The sequence below is a fragment of the Lytechinus pictus genome, chromosome 5 (genome assembly GCF_037042905.1).
Source record: "Lytechinus pictus isolate F3 Inbred chromosome 5, Lp3.0, whole genome shotgun sequence".
Lineage (NCBI taxonomy): Eukaryota > Metazoa > Echinodermata > Echinoidea > Temnopleuroida > Toxopneustidae > Lytechinus > Lytechinus pictus.
In genome coordinates, this window is record NC_087249.1 from 4,198,354 (window position 1) to 4,213,739 (window position 15,386).

Sequence of the window (15,386 nt, forward strand, 5' to 3'; positions counted from 1 at the left end):
AGTCTAGGATTGAACAAGACTTGGCCTTTGCTACGAACCCTTTAAGAGTTGGTAACCGATCCCCCTTGGCCTACTTTGTAATTACCCCATGAAACCTTGACTCTATTTAACAAAATGTATTAATGGAAAACAATTTGCCTACGTTTTTTATTTATAGCTTCACCTGTTTGGCATCTTACACTTAAATCCACGTAATAGCAGAGCTGACAATCAGTAAATCTATTGTTGTTATTATTACTAGTACTTGCATACTCATTTTTATAGTATACAAATGTATATATGTGCGCTAACCAAATTCTTCCACTTTGTTATTTTCGAACATGACATGATAAATTCCAAATAGCAGTTTTTCGGGGTTACTGTCACATAGTAACAAGTATCTATCTGTAAGAGAATTCAAGTATTCTACAAAGTCCTACAACAACAACCATGACAACCGGGGACATGTTCGGTCTAGGCAACCATGTCTATTTATTTATTTATTATTTATTTAAATAATATGTCTATTGAAGCTGTTTCATATACATGATATAGTGAACGCATAGACATAGTATATCAATGGTATAACGCATGTAAATGTATGAGACAGGAAACACACGTCCCCACTTTGGCGGTTAATGATGTGTGTGTGTCGGGGGTGCTTGAGTATGCAGTGGGATATCGTGCCAAACACTTTCAGTTGAAGGAACATGCATGGTGTATGGGGATCTACTTAAAATAAAAAATGATATAAAGTTTACAAATATAGTATGGGTGTCGTGGAACTTTGTTGGAGCAATTTTCTTCTAGCCCCCCTCCCCCCATGCATAATAATAACTTTAAGATATATGCCGAGTGATGTCGACTTTCTTTTTTATACCTTAAAATTTTGGGATTATTGTACACAGCCGTCTATCCGCTGCCTTCGCCCTTGCCTACCACCCCCGGTCCATCATTAACCCCCTGAAAGGATTAATCCTGACTGAAACTCTATGTCTGGCTTCTTCACAATAAGGATTCATATTTATTAGTACTCAGAAAGATGTCGACAATCTTTTTCAGTAATTTAACATTCTTGTAAAACCTCAGGTTGAAGGAAATATTATCAGGAGATTTGACAACATGAAAAAGGGAACGTTCCAAGCTGCTTTTTCCAATGTCGAAACAAAGATTGAGGGCGACATACAGTAATATATTTGAGAAAGATTGAGTCAACCGTGACTGCATTATCTCTGACATGTATAATGAAGGCATTTTCACAAACACACCATCAGGCGTAAATAATTTCATGACATGTTATGGTTGAAGGCTGAATCAGGGGGCCGTCATAGTTTAGATGACAAGGAGTGCAATTTTTAGCTATAGATAGACTTATATTCCATTATATTTTCCATGTACAACATGCATATACATTTAGTGATATCTTAAAGCCATAATTAATGTATTGAATATCACGAACGAATTTTGAAAGACAAAAAAAAAATCCGGAATTCTGATTAAGAATGATAATGAACTACAAGGGGATCCAGCCCAAATAAAAACTTGTTTTTAGAGGAAAAATAAAAAAACAGACAAGGTGAAATTTTTAACAATATCGGACAAACAATAAGAAAGTTATAAATTTTTAATAGTTGTAAAAATTGGTAATCACTATACCCATGGAGACTACAAATTGGCCGCATGTGTGATGTCATAGTGATTTAAGGCAAAGACTACTCTTCCATGTACTCCAATACATAAAATGGCTAAAATGTAATTTTTCCAAAGTTTTACTTCAAATTATGTATTTTCCTTCATGAGGACATTAAACAATATAATAATAACAATAGAAAATAATAGTCAGTTCTTGTATAGCGCATAACACATTATGAATAACGTCTCTATGCGCTTCCAATGGACTTGGATATTATTACCCTGGCTGTAGCTCAATATAAAACTATCTGGGTTATATCTAGATTACTGCCCAAAGGGAATTGGTACTTACGAGAAAATGGAAAAGTTGTCCTTGCCTCTTGTCATAATTTACTTACCTAGTTGCCAATTTGAAATCTACATAGTCTTAAGGATCTCAATTGTAAAGCAGCCATTACTTTCTTATTGCTTGTCTGATTTCTTTCAAACTTTCACCATTCTGTTTTTTTATATTTTTCTTCTTTCCAACACAACATTTTATGACGAATGCTGGATTCCCCTTTAATCGGAAAATTTCCTGCCACATGTCCTTTCAGCTACAAAGCGATTTTTCAATAGATAGTATATGGCCATTTCCTTCCAATTTATTTCCAATATACTTGAGCAGCTTATGTTGTTCGGTTTCAAAAATTGGAGAGCGCCATCTCGTGGCACTCAACTTTAATAATAGATATCGCTACTCTCTTAAAAGTGATTGAAACGACTGTAGGGAAAAGATTAAATCATTTGCCTAGTATCTTTTCCAATCAGGGACAAGCCTGTTAGTAAGAAAAAATTCATTGTTTTATTCGGTTGCAAAATAAAATCGGACCAATATTTCACAGACGTCACTCGTACGAACAAGTGACTGCTTCACTTCTACATATGAATGGATGAGTGAAAACATATTTTTGCATTTATCTATCTCTGTTATTGGGGAGAGCAAAATGCATGACCACGCCTTAAAAACATAAATCTTACTTTTGAGATATATTAAATGAGATTTTTATAATAATCTTCTAAAGCGCAGAATTAAAAAGAAAATATTAATTAAGAAAACGAATTAAAGTAAATATCCAAATCACAAGTACCCTTATGAATGAATATAGAACTAATAGGAAATTATGAAAATGAAAAAAAGACAAATTAAATTCTACATTTTCCATATAAAATATTGAATATTGGTCGATTTTGATTTATTCGTGTTTGAACATCATCTCCCGTGTGTATAACCAGTACCAAGAAATACTTAAACTATTATACAGTGCGTATAAAAAAACGGGACAGTTTTGAAAAGTCTATAAAAAAATTTGTTTCAAATTATGATATCTATATTTTGATGTTAATAGATGCTCTGTAATCCTATCTTTGAAATGCCATTAAAAAAAAAAATTGTTCCTGCTTGAGCGAGCACATGCCATTATTATCGGGGGTTCAAAATGAGGCTTGCGCCAAAATGGCAGAATATGAGTAATATGATGATCAGACTTCTTGCTAATCAGCAGACTTCCTCTTAACCTTTTCATTATCTTTGCCATTGTTTTCGAAATATGCCGTCAAATTTTATTTACAAATTTATTCATTTACTAAAATTAGTTTGTTTTTTATCATTTAAAGTTTTTTTACCTTTGAATTTTTCTTCATTAGTAAGAAAAGAAGACTTTTTGTCAACCCAAGCAAGAAGATTTGCATTGTTAATTGGGAGAACTTGTAAGTATTCAAATCCTTTTATTATGTGTAACAAATTATAGTACCTTTAAAAGACATGAATCCGTTTTTCAAGGGGTTATTGATTCCTTAATAATAATAATAATAATAATAATAGGCATTTATATAGCGCCATCTATCTAGAAATATTCTATTTCGAGGCGCACAAGAAAAGAAAGAATAAGAAAGTTTGGATGAGTGTCAAAGTGCTAATAACTAATAACCAAGTTTATTTATTTATGACAGGACAAACAGGAAAGGATTCATGTCTTTCAGTGGCAATGGTGTATTGAGTCAATTTTGAAGGAGCTAGATATGGCATATCAGGTAAAATGTATCAGAAAGTTGTGAGATAGCGAAGCGAGCAAGCAAAAATTTCCGCTTTTTTTATTACGATATCCAATTTTGTGATAGAATTTGACATATTATTAAGAAAATAATATCATGTTACACTTTCTATCTTTCCTTTTATTTCCTTTCCACTTTTTTCTTGGTCGTGATTTTTTTATTTGGGGGGGGGGGGGGGGAGCATCCCCTAGCCCCGCCCATCTGTTCGGCACTGTTCAACAGCACCATAACCTTTGTAGCACACAGTGATGTGATTTGGAAAAACAACAACAGAACAATTCAAGCTAATAAATAGATTTGAAAATGAATTTTGGACGCATAATTTGACAATTATGGCAAAGATAATGAAAAGGTTAAGAGGAAGTCTGCTGATTAGCAAAAAGTCCGATCCTCATATTTATCATTTTATGCCATTTTGGCACAAGCCTCCTTTTTAACCCCAGATAAAAACATTCCGTGTTCGCTCAAGCATGAACAAAACTATTTTTAATGGCATTCGAAAGACAAGAGTCCAGAGCACCTATTAACACCAAAATATAGACGTCATGATTTGAAACAAAAATTGTATAGACTTTTCAAATCTGTCCCGTTTTTTTTATATGCACTGTAGAGCAACATAGTAACCATAAAATCTCTTTAAAAGTTCACAAATCTGGAACATTATCAAGAGTAAACAACAGGTATCTCGGGTGACAAAGATGGGAGCTTGCTTTGTGTATTACATGTTGCACTGTTCAAAATTCGTTAGAACTGTAACACATCACCTGTATGAACAAACTGTCACTGAGGCCCATCAACAAGATCCCTAGGGTAAGTTTGATTGGACATAGCGACACACGTAACTCATCTGTGACTCATCCTCCCTTTTTTCATTCTTTTTTAAACCTCCACCCTTTCCCCCAAGTTTCCACATCATATCCAGGGTCTGTCTTACTGCAAGGTGCGGATCATACACGAAACAGATTCATGTAAAACCGCCGAAAAATCCCGCGAAAAGTGTACTTAGAAATTGACCAAAAAATATGATATACCGCTAACGGTATGAAGACATCAAAATTTATGTAGGTGAAAAACTTAGATATTTTACAGATCACAATGAAACAACATTATATCCATCCCATCCTGCCCGATGTGATTATATAAACCCAAATCAATCAAAAGACTTTGACAAATTTAAATAGGGGTAATGTTGGGGAAATAACTTTTCTATTACTTCATCTCAAAATAACTAGACTTCACAACTATTTTGTAGGTTATAACAGAGGTTACTTGAGTTGTCTTTTGAGCGCATATCTCTTCAGCATAACCCAAAATATCCATAATTCTCTCCCAAGTTTGGGCCTCTCTCGCTCATGGTTATGAAATAATTTCTATTTCCTTCCAAACCTGATACCCCTTCGATTCCGTATTACCCCAATGGGGAGCGTCATACCTCGTGCGTTTATCAATGTATATTCCGTTCGATGCCAGTTCCAGCAAGACCTAGCAATAGAAAATTGCTTGATTCGTCATATCGAGTGCACTTTCTCAGATTTATGAGTAAGACTAATGAAGAAAAAAAAGTGTGACAAATGATACATCACCACATTTGTAAGGTTCATAAAAAGGGATAAAAGAGGTATCTGGTACTCTATATACAAACTAAAGAGATGTTTAACATATATTTAAGACTGGCAAAAAATCTCACTAAATGAAAATGCACGCATGCAATTCTATGCGTAATCTTATTACTTTATACGAGAAAGAACTCATTCCGTGATGCGTTACAAATTACCGTGCGTAACTACAAATTTAACTGGGATTTCAGTCCTACTTATTTTTGTTTAAAACACTCCGCAGATTACGAGCTATTTACATGTGCCTTATCCGCATTGACACAAACAAATTGTAAAAAAAATGAACCCTGACTGCTTTCTCATTATTCTTTTATATTATACATTTTTTTAAACTTCTTACTCCTTCATTTGTTTCTTTAACTATTTTTGATCAATTACGTTAGTTTATATATTTATTACCTTTGACTTTCTCGGGCTATTTACTTTATTTTTGCTTATCCCACGCTTTCTTTTCTTATTTGCTTCAATATTGCCTTGTTATTCATGTAATTGTTATATTTTACCTGACAAATAAAATCAATAAATCAATTGTTTTGCCTTATTTTATCTTTGTTCATCTATTCTTCTCCACGTTAATACAATCTGCCCTTCCATTCGTATATACCCAAACCATCCAATGTGTAACCTTATGTTGTTTATACCATGCAAGGAGTGTCGCCATAGCTAGATGGGGGGAGGACACTTTCCCTGCGCAACACTCCTCAGGGGCGTTAAGGGGTGTGTGGGAGGGTGTGTAGGTGTGTGTATGATTGAGTTTTCCAGAAATGTATCAATCAAGTATGCGTCTGGGACCGACCTTTAAGGTCACAATTCGAACCTCGAAACCTCTCTATCATTTTGTAACTTCCCACATGTAGCTTGGACAGAAGGCACAAGCCACAACGCCTGATATTATAGGACTAATTGCCTTGGTATCACATGTTTCAAATCAATTTTAACTCTTGGAAACTTCTTTTTATCAATTTTCTGTCACACGTAAACCCCATCCTAACATACAACGAAGGTAAATTTGTAACCCCAGTTCTATCCATAATAAATGGGTGCACACTTTAATACCCCCCCCCCCCCCCATTTATGTCAATACATAGTAACCCCGTAATCAAAGTTTTCTTTCTAAGGGACGATGTACATAAATGATATTTTACAACAGCTTGAAAATATCATATTGAAGTTTTTTTCTAAGTCTCTTTGAAAAGTCGTAGGGTCCTCATTTTTAGGGCTCCTTCAGACATGGCTTAACGGATAAATCCAGTTTTCTCACTGAAGTTAGAAACACTATAATGGCAAATCATTTTGCCTAAACTTGTCTTGTGTAAAAGTGGTGGTGTAATCAGAAAGAGGAAAAGTTGCTGTATTGGTCTGTGTAATAAAGCAACGGCACAATAATTTATTACGAAAATAATAATCTTTTCTGAGAGATGTTCACCATCTATTGATTTAACGATTGATTTCATATAAAACCTAGTAATTAGTTACATCATGATCAAGGACGTAGGCTGTGGATGCACGTGCACCTCCCGCTAAGGCAGAGGAGCTCTTACACTGGCGAGCAGAACGAAATTTGAACTCGTTCTTCTGCTTTCAACATCTAATTTTCCTAACGTTAGTTCTACCTCCCCCAGATGTGCACCCCCATACCACTTAAGTTCCACCTCCCCAGGATGGGCACCTCCCCATGCTCAAACCAGCCTACGCCCTTGATGATTGTAGTTAAATCATTAATACGACGTGTCTAAAAACTAGCTTCAGTCTCATCCCCACCTTAATCATGTTAATCATATAAACACCAACTATATATTAATCTTTTCTCACCTCTCTCACTCTCACACGAAATAAACACACATCCACATTCGCACCCTCTCTTGTGCGTGCAAACACACACATACCCATCTTTTCAAACATACGTCCATGAAAATGACCGGGAAAACTGATGTTGATGGAATATAATTGTTGTTGAATATTGCCCCAATGTATTACTTCCCATCGCCCTTTTAAAATTGTTTTTGTAAAATATTTTTGGAAGTATTAATCAAAGATTTGCTCAATGATAAGTCAGAAATATGCGGGGCCTGAAGTTGCATAAAACAAGTAGGGCAACATTAGATTTACAGGTTCCAGATAGTTAAAACACACAAACACAAACTTAATTATAATTACAAAAGGTGTAAAGCTTAGTATGCAGTTCCCCCACATAATCACATTTTCAACAATGTTTCATCAAATAATGCATCACATATTGAACTCATCACTAATTAATTTAAACAAAAAAGTTTAATATTGACAAAAATGTACAGGCCTTGTACCACAATCTGAATATTTCATTCAACGAGAATACAAAAGTACACAAATTATTGCAAGTAATAACAAAATCAAAGTAAAAAAATGTATCGTACCTTACATTTAAATATAGATCTAAAATCAAGATTTACTTAAACACTTTGAACCCCATTTGTCTATTTATAACTTCCGGGGAAAATTCGTGAACGCCTCTCAGGAAAAGACACAACATTCATTGCCATTTACATTTTCGGAAATTCATCATGTGTCCTTTGTAAAGAATGCGATAGAGGGATTTGAAAATGATATCAAAGTATTTGTTTGTATTGTCGACGATTTTAAAGAAAATATACCCAATACATTTTATGAATTTACGTTATGTTTCAAACGATCTAAGCTTCGAACAATACCGTCAAATGACCCGTTTACATTAAGGTTTATGTTATAGAGGGGGACATTGAAATTGAAATTTATAAATATTTTTCTTGATTGAAACAGGCTACATTATGCTAAGGCATAATTAAAGCTCTTTATTTCAATAGAAGTCGGAAAGTGCTCCGTTTGACTTTATATTCTGAAATGATGGACATGTACGATATGGATAGGTTCTTGATGTTCTTTTTGACAATATTATCCATAATTCTCGAGTGCATATAGATAATTTTGGCAGTGTGTATGAGAACAGGACAGAAGGCCCTGCCAACTGTAATAGATGATTGACCAAAGATAATGTCTTTCAGTCCATGACCTTTTTTTTTCTTAGACAGCCGCTGCACCTCCAGCAGCCGCGGCGTTGCCAGCGCCACCTCCGATGAGACCAGCTTTGAAGGCCAACCCAGCTCCAACGGCTGCGATTCCGACTACTCCAGCAGCACCGGCACCTGCAGCAATCGCCGTGGTCTTTTTCTTTGACATTGTCTGCTCTTGAGGTAGGTTTTCACTGGTTTCAGCAGCAGCGACCCCCCCGGCAGCGTCATTTCCAAGGATGGGCTCTGGAGTGGCATTCTGGGTGGTTATCCGCACCAATGGAGGACCTGTAGTAACTGGTGGCATACTGAAAGATGATCCCATATATCCGATTGATCCACCAACTGATCCACCAACTGATCCACCAACTGATCCACCAGCACCCATCACCTCTTCACTACTGTCTCCTGCAACGCCACCTAGGTTCTGCTCTCCTCCTACTGCCCCGAGTCCTCCCAAAGCAGCTACATCTTCCTCACTAAGATCTTCTTCTTCTTCTACTTCTGCTACACCAGTACCAACGTCCTGCTGATTTGCAGGGTTGACCATTGATCCGGCGACCCCAATCGAGGAGAACTGAGATCGACTCGATTCAAACTCTGGCTCTTCCATTTCTTCAGCTTCTACTTCTTCCTGTTCAGCAATTTCAAGTGCAGCCTCTTCTTCCTCAAGTGCTGCTTCTTCTTGTTCTTCGGCTGCCTCTTGGGCTGCCTCTAGGGCGTCCTCCTCTGCCTCCTGTTGTTCCTCAGGGTCCCCCATAGCCTGCATTTGTGGCTCCTCATTGTCGAATTCTTCCATATCCATCTCCACATTGTCACCTCTTCCCGTGCCGAGTTGGGCAGGGTTGTCTGGGTACATTCCCATGTAGTATACCTCTTCCTCTTCTTCTTCTTCTTCAGAGTCCATGTCCTGGGTGAGGACATGTGTGCAACTCACTGTTGAAGAAAAAAGAAAGAAAAAAAATTGTCGAATTAAGAACACCTCATATTAAATTATTCTTCTGTTCTTTGCGCTGCGTAATAATACACTACAATTCCTACTAAAACAAGTAAAACTACCCCAACGTAATCCCCCAAAAAATGAATTTGCGGGTCTTTCACCTCATCATATTTTGTTTCTTCTTTTAAAAGTAGTTATGCCACGTGATATCCATTTACATAATCAAAACATTGTATATATTTCTACCTTAATGTTGTTTCGTCATTTTCTTTTGCATCCGCAAGAGTTCAAATATATTATATTCCAAATTGATTTTATTACATTATTTTGAGACAATAAATTTATTGTCATTTGATCTCTATACAAGGCGAAATTCACCCTGAAAATGACATTATTGTAAAAATAGCTTTAAAATATATATATATCAGTGAAGATTTGAGAAATCCTTCAAAGATTCCAAAAGTTATTAGAACTGAGACGTCACCACCGAGCAACTTCATATGGATCGTTAATTATTGAGAAAAAAAATCAATGAAAAGGGGTTTTACTGTACCATCAACAGACAAGTTATTTCACGCTCCTGAAAGAAGAAGTTTGTTATTCACCATGAGCCATTAGCAAACTAAAATGTATGCATTCTATATTACATAACATATGGGACAGCTGCTCATATATGACGTCATAAAGTAAAGACTTAATATTTTAATAACCTTCTTAATTTTTGATGAACTTTACTTTTTTCTGCTATTTGTACAATATTATTTCGTCAGGGTGAACTTCCCCTTCGAAAAGCAGCAATGCCGAGAAGCATGCTAAAATATTTCTTAGCAATTTTTTTTTAAGTTCATGACTTAAATCGTCTACAATGTTCGGATTCCAATAAGATGTTGCGCCCGAGCAAAGCGAGCGAGCAAAGGAGAACCAAGAATGCTGAGTTTAAAGAAGAATGACCACACCTTTTTCATGAAGGCGTAGGTTATTGTCATGACACGATCATACCCTCTCTTTTCGTGAGTCAAAACCTCTCTTGTAATTTCTATTTCCTCTCCGTCATTCTCACCAGAGAGACTCTAATAAAGGATAACAAAATCAAAGCAAAATAGAGTCTCCATGTGGACCCTATTACCAGACGTGGAACCAAGAACTCATTAATTAGATTATAGCCTCACAATTTGATTAGCAAAAACATTATCGACACGCTAGAATGTCTATTTTTGGCAAGTAGATTGACGTACAGAGATAGTAAGGGATATGTTGTAATATATATCAAATAATGAATGTCATAAGATTCTATTATTATTATTATTATTATCATTATTATTATTATTATTTGGCAGAATATTTAAAAGAAATCAATTTTAACGATAAAAATGATTGTTACAGTATCACAATAGTAATACATTAACACAAAAATAATTAGACACGATTCTAAAAAGAAAAGAAAAGTGCACTTGAGTGTTCATCGAATGAAATGCTTTTTTAAGAGGAACATATAAAGAAGGGACAGGTTTCAAAAGCTTTTAGTAATGCTATAGTCATACTAATGAAACCGCCTCCAGCACGACCGATGGTATAATAATAATAGTGATATCTTATTGAGCGCTCGCACCGTCCTGAGATACTCATGGCGCTAGCCCAGCAACAGTATCTTTTGATATATATACACACAACAGCAAGTAAAGATGTTTATATTAAAAAAAAAATCGATTTTAACAAATACAACCGAGTACATGATTTTATAATTTTATTTGGTAATAACTGTAATAACTTTTGTCACCCTGGAGTCGATTGAGCCGTTGTAACTGCAGCATAAAGGAGCAAACGATAAATGGCTTAAATGTGATCCCAAGGTAAATTTTATGAACAAATCAATTCAAATCATTTGATTAATCAAAATAATCACAATTTAATTGGTATTACAGTGATAGGTTGAAACAAACAAAAAAAACATGACAAAACCCCCAAATAAATGCAGCGTATTTGATTGGAAAATGGTATATGGCTTGTATGAAATAAACCAATGAGATGAATAATCAAAGAAATGGAAACAACTAAAAACAAAAACAAAATTAAATGATAGACATCAATATACAAGCAAGACGAAAAAGAAGGTAACACGACGCTTGTTACAACATTATCTTACACTTGATCGTAGGCCTATATTGTTCGCGGTTGTACACGTGTAATCCTGTCATTTTGCAGAGATTGTAATTTTTTTTTTTTGGGGGGGGGCGGGACGTAACTATAGTTATTGGATTAAAAGGAAGGTTATGTTAGTTTGTCAAATTTGCGTACCTTTACAGATTAAACGGTTTGATACACAATATGTGAATGGGTCTTAGAGTTTCATCTTGGCTCAATCTTTAGCACCCGGATTGGGAAACGGAAGGCGGCTAAGAGGTGTAAAAGATCAAGCAAACTGATGCAGGCATGTTACTCAGGGGAACTTAAGTCTGCCTGACCAAAGAATAGTCATGAGGGTGTGTTTCATGAAGCTAGCTGTTTGTGCGGTTACACTGAAGTATGGAGTGCCAAAATGAGGGACGGATTTGTTTGTCCCCCTGAAGTTTTAACAATGTATGATTTTTTTTTAGCAGATAATTTCATATGAAGGAAATGCACTAAATGATGTATAGACGTAATGAGAATGATACCCCAAAAGAGGTTCAGGGAGTGGCACTCAATGTAAAGATGAATCAACAATGAAACGAAGCGTTACACGATTATGGTGATGACAGTAATGATGAAGATGACAAGGATGATGCGAATGATGATGATGATGAAGATGATGAAGATGATGCTTATAACAAATCAGGAGATGTTCTTTCGAGAGTAATTACAATCATCCATATACACCCTTCCAATGAGTTGTTCCAAACAAGGTCACTGAGCCTGGCCAGAGATTCGAACCATCAGTTTATTGGTTAATATTCCGGAAAATCCTTGAAAGTGTAAGATCTAGCCGTTTATCTTCTGCCATTATGACAAGCCTATAACCCCTTCAGAAATCCACCTTAACATATTTTTTTAACACGATGGACATACTAAAGATCTGAAACAGCGATCGCTAAATAATATCAGTCCCTTGGTACTCAGCCTTGCCAAGTAACCACATTCCTAATATAATCGTATTTGACATGTTTGATAAAGGTATGCCATTTTGGCATTGTTCCTGGTTGTTCTAGAATGTATCGGTATCTTAGCATGACACCTTCACAAAGTTCTAGAAAGAAAGATAAAAGCCAATTAAGTTTGAGGCATGGTGAATAACGATAATCATTGAGTTATTTGCCAGTTCACATTTAGAGTCTGGCCGTTCTTAGGAAAGACAATTATACAAATAATTTGTTTCTTTAAGGGGACAAAACGTTGCATCTGAATGAAATCTTCCCGTTTTTTAAGACTTCCAAATATCAATAAATATTTTGATGGAGTAATTTATAATCTTAAGAATTCAACCACTTCAGTTATTATTAAAGCACTATCAGAAGGGCCTATTATATCATGTGTTTTATTTTGTATTATTTTGTAATCAAAGCAAATGTGTATTTTTGCTCTAATAAATGTGTAAAATTCAAAAAAGAAAATAAGTTGAAAATTAAAAAAGCCACCTTGATAGTTGTAATGAACGAGAATGTGGCCTTTTATTTTTTTTTCTTTTTCGGATCACTAATACACCCTCTTCCATTGTACTTTCACGTATAGGTCCCACGTGCTCCTTGGACGGCTGCTCAAAGTTAGTCATCTCCTTGTTTTATAATTAGATTACGTCTGTGGTGTGTGATGGTAGGCCAAAGATTGTGATTTGGAACGTCGAATTTTCATGATTGTAGTATTTAATGTACACCGAGTTTTCTTAAACATATCATAATTTCTATACGCGAAGTGATGAATAACTGTTTGATAAACAGTCAACACAATTAAATTTTAAATATGAGACAATGCTATCAGTAGTAAATGTTTCCTAAAGGATCAACGACGGCTATTTACAGAGCAACCATCTTACAACCATCTTACAATAAAGACTAAGTAGTGTGTATTTATATCAATGGCATTTAATTTACATGCCATCTAGCGATGATTAGCTGATGGAGATGATGATTATGATGAACCATATACCAAAGTTAAGGATGATGATTAAGACCATCTTATGTTGAGTACACGGAACTGGTAGTCGCCTGGGTTCATTTCCGAAAAACCATCCTTAAGCTGAACTACGCTGAGCATCGTTAGGTGAAAGCTCCGCCTAGAAAGGTTTCTGTATATGGTTAGTGAAACAGAAAGCATGCCTATACTCCCCTTATCCGTATATCTCTTTTGCCTCCCGTATCAATTAGAGAGCCCATAAAATTTCATTAATTGATGCATGAACAACAAAACATCAATACCAGATGAAAGAGATATAAAAAGTATGAAATGTACTCCATTTTTTAAATAGAAATATTCAAGTTTTCTTATTCAAAAAATGAAAGAAGTTACCTAATAAATAAGACAATGGTTAGCTGTGTATCGACAGTTATCGTAGCATCACCATGACCAGAAGGAGGACATCGCTTTTGGTTTTGTCAGATATATTTTTCATTGGAATTTTTTTTCTGAATCGTTTGATGCAAAGCGTTGCTAAAATTGTAATGACCTCGATTTTTAAAATGTGTTTGCTGATACGCCTATCTGACCTTACAATTTTATGATTTCTTACAAATGTATTGCGATATTTTAGATTAATAATAATAATAATCCGCTTTTATATAGCGCTTAATACATCGGAACGACGTGTCTAAGCGCTTTACAGATATATTATTACCCCGGTCATCGGATCCAATCAGTCATACCCGCACACAATGTATGCACATCCTCCACTCCCTTGGGAGTATTCCAGTCAGTCGCCGGTGAGGCGCACACAGTACTGGACAAGCTTCAATGACTTTCACATCCTACCGGGTGCCCATTTAGCACCTGGGTCGAGAGTGGCAAAGTGTGGCCTTGCCAAAGGACGCCAGACCGCGTTGGGATTCGAACACACGACCCTCTGTTTACAAGGCGAGAGACAGAACCACTAGACCACGGCTCCTCCACTATTGTGAAAGAGGGGAAAAACACTTAATACAAGATCATACAAGCAACCATTTGGAACTACAAAAGGGTCCCAGTGTCATCGTATCAACATGTTAACGTTACAAACCTTCAACGGATTCAAAGGTGTGCCTACGGTTTAGGATTGCATGAAAATATTTATAAGAAATACCAACTTACCGATAAAGAACAGGAGAGTGAGTAACCTAAACCTGGTCATGGTGTATATGTGATGGATGGGTTCTAGTAAAACTTGAAGAACAGCAGAGTTACAAAGAATAAACCTTTGCTGATGGTGAGTGCCTTTTAAAAATTAATGAAGATGCAGAGAAGCTAAGCATGAAAAGAGGTGAAGTTTATCAAGGATCTTGCGTCACGCATATGCAAGCGTTTGGTTAAAAGCGGACGACACTCTTTTTTTTGCCCGTCACCGTCTAATATAGCCTGAAGTCAGTCAGCGTTTCGTGCGCACTCAGGGGAAGGGGGAGGGGGTCGACCTTGGCTACGCTATATCAAGATGTAGGGATGTTCGAAGCCGGGATCATCAACGTCTCAAACTAAAAGTGAGGACTACACAGGAAAGAGGGGAATTAATTTTGAACCAGGGGACATTTAATATCGCGCCGTTGCAGAAAGGGTAGGAAGTGTACTATTAAACTGGCAAAGAACATACACCCGACGGGTCAGCAAATATGGGGAGCTAGGGTGGGAGAATCAGGGATGGGGTGGGGAACAACAGGGCTATGACGTCATTAAGCTATTTCAGATACCTTGCCCCACCTTTTTTCATGATTTGATTAATCATTTGAAACGGATCCAATGCGATCATATTGACGTAGATAAACACGTGAAGAGGTATCCCGATGAATTAATTCCATAAGCGAATAAGACGGAAACCCACTGTCAAAGTTAGTCACGCCTCGAGAAAATTGTGTATCCTGTTACCATGGTAATTTAGAAAATATATACTAAAGCCGAGGATGATAACCTTGACTTCATTCATAAAAATTGATATATTTTTTTTAATTT

The 15,386-nt window shown here is 36.1% G+C and overlaps 1 protein-coding gene across 1 annotated transcript; it reads right to left on the reverse strand.

The window, feature by feature from the left end:
• Positions 1-7,573: 7,573 nt before the first annotated feature.
• LOC129262549 (glycine-rich protein 1-like) lies at positions 7,574-14,922 on the reverse strand. Its single transcript, XM_054900678.2, has 2 exons — positions 14,538-14,922; positions 7,574-9,280 (listed from the first exon to the last, which is right to left on the reverse strand). The coding sequence occupies exons 1-2, from the start codon at positions 14,575-14,577 to the stop codon at positions 8,358-8,360; spliced, it is 963 nt and encodes a 320-aa protein (XP_054756653.1). The 5' UTR covers positions 14,578-14,922; the 3' UTR covers positions 7,574-8,357.
• Between the last annotated feature and the right edge of the window lie 464 nt (positions 14,923-15,386).